Here is a 5271-nt window from a genome sequence, read left to right as displayed (position 1 = left end):
CTGAGCAAGATTAGAAAGTCTCTAGAGTGTGATATTGTAAGAGCTTTTTCTAAAAATGAATTTCAACTTCTATTCTTTCCAAACTTTGTCTATTTACAGCCATCTTCAACCAATCAAATTCAATCACGTGCTTTATAGATGAAGAACCAAATATAACTGTTCCTGCCACATAAATGATACAATAACCGTCTTTAATTATCTCAATTATTAGTCCTTCCATTACTTTGATTGTCGAATCTTGTCTTACACAAACCTTTTCGATTAATCCTCTTTGCTCATTGATGACCACCTTTGATAAACTCAAAAATCTGCTCGATGAAATCCTAACAAATTTTGTCGATATATTTACTATCAACATGGATTCATTTCGAACCAACAAGTTGCCCCCTTGAATCAACGACTTCTAGGCTTAAAAAATAATAAGTCTATCGATTCAAACAAATTTCCTTTCTTCCTTTCTCAATAAAACCTGCAAAGAAGAAAAGAATTTAAATCCAAGAGAAAATGTTTGGAATCCATAACTGACACTAAAGTTAGAAAATCGCTTCACTAAACACATCCATTAAATACATGTACCATCATGTGCACTTTTTCATTAATTTCAGACGTTAATCCTTTTCAATTTCAAATTATAAATACCACTCTACTAGCTTTTAACACTTCCAAAAACTTCTCCGCATACCTTATTCTTCCTAGTGCCACATCCTTTCATCTTTCTTGTTCTGCATCTGTAAGCAGGAAACACTTTCTTCACAAGTTTTCTTACTACTCGCAATATTCAACTCCATCTGCTTTCTTTCCTCAAGGTATTTTCCAATGTTCTGAAAACCGGTTCGAACCGGCCGATCGAACCGGTCGAACCGTGAACCGGACGCTGAAACGGTTCGGCCAACAAAGAAAACCGCAAAATTTGTTAACCGGCATTGAACCGACGAACCGGCCGGTTACCGGTCGGTCGAACCGACCCGGGACCCGGCCGGTTTTTTAAGCTGGCAGCAAAACGGCAGCGTTTTGCAATGTGGGAACCCTAATTCCCTTTTCTTCGTCACTTCGTGCTTCGCCTTCACTCCAGCCTCCAGCCTCCAGCGTCCCACTCCCACACTCCCACTCCCACAGCACAACACCGACGAGGCCACGAGGCCACGACCCACCACGACCCACCGCCCACCACGACCCACCGGCCACCACTGGGAGAGACAGAACGCCTGAAGCCCTCAACGCACCCACCTCCGTCGCGCCCTCAGAAGCGTCGCGCCCTCAGCAGCGTCGCCCTCAGCAGCGTCAGCACGGTTAGCGCCCTTAGCAGCGTCGCCCTCAGCAGCGTCAGCACGGTCAGCGCCCTCAGCCACTTCGCCGTCAGCGTCTGCCTCTGAGAGAAAGCAACAGAGAAGCGTCAGCAGCGTTGAAGAACTGAAGTCCTCATTTCCAGGTAATTTTTATTTTTTAATTTAGTTATGAACATGATTTTGTGATGAAATCTGATACTCTGTGAACTCTGTGAACAAAGAATTTTGATGAAACTCTGAGTCTCTGAAACTGTTATGAACTGATAGTGATATGTGAACTCTGTGAAGTGTGAACTGACTGAACTATGATGAAGTCATGAAACTGTGATGAAATATGAATTGATTTTGTGAATTCTGATAGTGTGAATTGAATTCTGATTTTGTGAAATCTGATAGTGTGAATTGAATTCTGAAATTTTTGAACCTGAGATGTTGTTTGAGAGATGATTTTGAGAGATGTTTTTGTGAATTGAATTCTGAATTTTTTGAACCTGAGATGTTGTTTGAGAGATGATTTTGAGAGATGTTTTTGTGAATTAAATTCTGAATTTTTTGAACTTGAGATGTTTGTATACTCTGATTTTAGAATTTGGATCAATGGATGTTGTTTGTTCATTTGCTGTGAACTTGAGAGTTGAGATTATTGGGTTGGATTGCTGGTAATATTTAGGTATGGAAGAAAGTATCAACCAAGACCTACCTAGGAATAATAATGCTGAAAATAATTCTGCTTCGAATGAACGTTCTCTTCCTCCCGCGAGTAACGAAAATCAGTCACAAACTTCTAGTGTTCGGGGAAAAACTGATCCTGCTTGGAGATACGTTGCTTTACAGAATATAAATGGAAAGCCGCATTACCAATGTTTATTTTGTCTGAGTACTTTTGGGGGTGGGGGAATTAATAGAATGAAAAAGCATTTGGCGAAGATGGGTGGAGACATTAAGAAGTGTTCTAAGGTCCCGTATGATGTAGAAAAACAAATGGAAGGTTTGTTGAAAGAGATTCAGAAAAGTAAAACTAGTAAAAGGAAAGTAAGTTTCAACGAAGAGGGTACCGATGAGTGTGAGGATGCAATTGATGAAGCAATAGCGCAAGAGGAACAACAAACTCCGAGTCAGTTACCAACTAAGGAGGTTGTTGGAGGCGATCCAAAAAAGAAAGCAAAAATCATTATTCCTCCTATGTTTGCACCAAGAACAACTCCGGGAAGTCAACCAAGTCTAAAAAGCGTGTTTCAAAACAAAGAGGCGCTTCATGAAGTTGATAAGCGAGTGGCTAGATGGCTTTTGGATTGTAGGATTCCTTTCAATGCGGTTATGTCACCTTTTTTTTCAAGATATGTTGGATGGTGTAGCTGGCTTTGGGCCTGGTTATAAAGGTCCTTCTTATGACTCTTTGAGGGTTAATTTATTAGCCGATCTCAAAAGGGAGTGTCAAATGGTTGTTGATAGCTATAGGTCTGCTTGGAAAGAAACTGGATGTACTCTCATGGCTGATGGTTGGACAGATCAAAGGCAAAAAACATTGATTAATTTTTTGGTTTATTGTTCGAAAGGGTTGTGCTTTGTGAAATCTGTAGATGCCTCAAGTATGGTTAAAAATGCTTCTAGCTTGTGTGACTTGTTTTCAGAGGTGATTGAATGGATTGGACCTGATAATGTTGTTCATGTAGTGACCGATAATGCTGCGAATTATGTTGCTGCTGGTAGGCTTATTAATAAGAAAATTGAAAATATTCACTGGTCACCTTGTGCTGCTCATTGCTTGAATCTTATTCTAAAAGATATAAGCAGCATGCCACATATTTCTAGCCTTGCAACACGTGCTTCGAAGATTATCGTGTTTGTATATAATCATACGGTGTTCTTGTCCTGGCTAAGACAAAAAGAGGATTGGAGGGAGATTGTTCGTCCAGGTGCAACTCGTTTTGCCACTGTCTTCCTCACATTGATGAGTATCTTTGAGCGCAAATCGGAATTACAACAATTGGTTGTTGATACACACTTTACCGGACACAAATTAGGAAGGAGTGCTAATGGGAGAGCTGTGAGTGCAATTATCCTAGACAATAAATTTTGGGATGATTGTTTTACTGTATGCCAAATTGTGAGTCCGTTGATTAAATTGCTGAGGTTGGTAGATGCCGATGATAAACCATCATTGGGAATTGTTTATGAAGGTATGCTGAGGTCAGAAAATGGAATCAAAGAAATGTTCAAGCATAGGAAGAGTGCATATCAACCTTACACAGAGATTATCAACTCAAGATGGGACAAACATTTGAAAAAAAATCTTCACGCAGCAGCCTATTTCTTGAATCCTGATTGCTTTTTTTTCTGAAAATTATAGAGAATCACCTGATGTCATGCGAGCTTTACTTGATCTTGTTACATTGCATTGCAAGGTTAATAATTTAGATTCAGTTGAGGCAATGAAAGAAATACACTTATATAGAGATCGAAAGGAAAGCTTTGATAGGCCTGAAGCTGTTCCAGCTGCAAAAAAACTTCAACCTGGTAATAATATCTGTTTGATAATAAGCTTTAGTTATTTACTTATTTTATGTTTTGATTTCCTTAATTTTATAACTAATACTTGAGATATGGGATTGTAATTTATAGATGAATGGTGGAGGTTATTTGGTAGTTCTGCTCCATGTTTACAAAAAATGGCAGTTCGCATTCTTAGCCAAGCATCTGCTTCTTCAGGGTGTGAAAGGAATTGGAGTCTTTTTGATCAAATTCATACAGCAAGAAGGAATAGATTGGAGCATGATAGGCTAAGTGATATTGTGTATGTTACATATAATTTGCGTCTTAAATCCAGGTAATTTATATTTCATCCTTTCATTTCATATCATTAGATTTTGTATAGCTAATATACTAGGCTTATCATATATTGTATTTAATTTGTTAGGAATGAAAGAAAAAAAAAGAAAGCAAAAGTCACAATATGATCCAATCGATATTGAAACTATTGATAAGGTTGATTTTTGGGTGACGGAAGAGGTTGTTGAAAAAGAGCCTGATCTTCCAAGTAATATTGAAGACTTGCTTGGTGAGTATTATAGTTTATTGAACATACAATAAATTACAATAGCTTTGATCTTTAATTTATTGATAATGTGTTATATTTTCTTAGATGAGATTGATGCTGATTTAGATCAAGGTGGTGGTGGTGGTAGTACTAGTACATTTTATGCTGCACCACTTGCTTTTTCTGGTCCAAGTAGTGGAAATGAAGGTGATGAAATCAATGACGCAAATCTGCAACAAATTATGGAGGATTTTGATGGTTGATGACAAATTTGGCTCATTTTGATGCTGCTATGTTATGTTTGGTTGTTTGTTTCTTGACTTTTGAACTTTGAATTTGTATTTGAATGAGATTATAACATTTGGTTTATGTAGTACTTTTAATTTGAATGATATTTTCAAGTTTAGATTAGACTATAATTATATTTTTATGTGCTTATTTATATTTTATTTATTATTTTATTATAAAACGGTTTTTACGGTTCAACCACGGTCGGACCGGTTGAACCTATGAACCAGTGAACCAGTACCTAGAGCGGTTCGATGACCGGTTCAGTTTTCAGAACCTTGGTATTTTCATATACTTACCATATACATTTGAGCTATCAATTACATATATTTATTTCTATAAAAAAGTATTTTTCATTTCACTTATCTCGCCGCTGTTTATTTTCCATAATCACCATGGTTACTAATAGCAATCCTTCTCCTTCCACAAAAGGAAAAGAAACTATGGAGGAACCCCGTGCATGAACCTTCAGATTATAGCTCAGGACAATGATGTTATTGTTAAAGACCCTATTGACGCTGCCAGTGCAAAAAAAAACCTTTTTCCTTTTGTTGTGGAGAACCAAATGCACTACTTCTACCTTTTACTTCTCCTTTTGAGATTGATCAAGTCTTTCCTTTTTTTCCCTCTCTCCCTGGCCAAAAGCTGTTAATAAAAAAG

The 5271-nt window shown here is 37.7% G+C and overlaps 1 protein-coding gene across 1 annotated transcript; it reads left to right on the top strand.

Moving 5' to 3' along the window:
- Positions 1 to 1958: 1958 nt before the first annotated feature.
- Positions 1959 to 4117, top strand: LOC112803412 (uncharacterized). The gene is made up of 4 exons (XM_025846907.1): positions 1959 to 2580; positions 2642 to 3476; positions 3637 to 3803; positions 3909 to 4117. The coding sequence occupies exons 1-4, from the start codon at positions 1959 to 1961 to the stop codon at positions 4115 to 4117; spliced, it is 1833 nt and encodes a 610-aa protein (XP_025702692.1).
- Positions 4118 to 5271: the final 1154 nt, after the last annotated feature.

The sequence above is a fragment of the Arachis hypogaea genome, chromosome 5 (genome assembly GCF_003086295.3).
Source record: "Arachis hypogaea cultivar Tifrunner chromosome 5, arahy.Tifrunner.gnm2.J5K5, whole genome shotgun sequence".
In the NCBI taxonomy this organism is placed as follows: Eukaryota; Viridiplantae; Streptophyta; class Magnoliopsida; order Fabales; family Fabaceae; genus Arachis; species Arachis hypogaea.
This window is presented reverse-complemented; position numbering and strand designations above follow the sequence as displayed.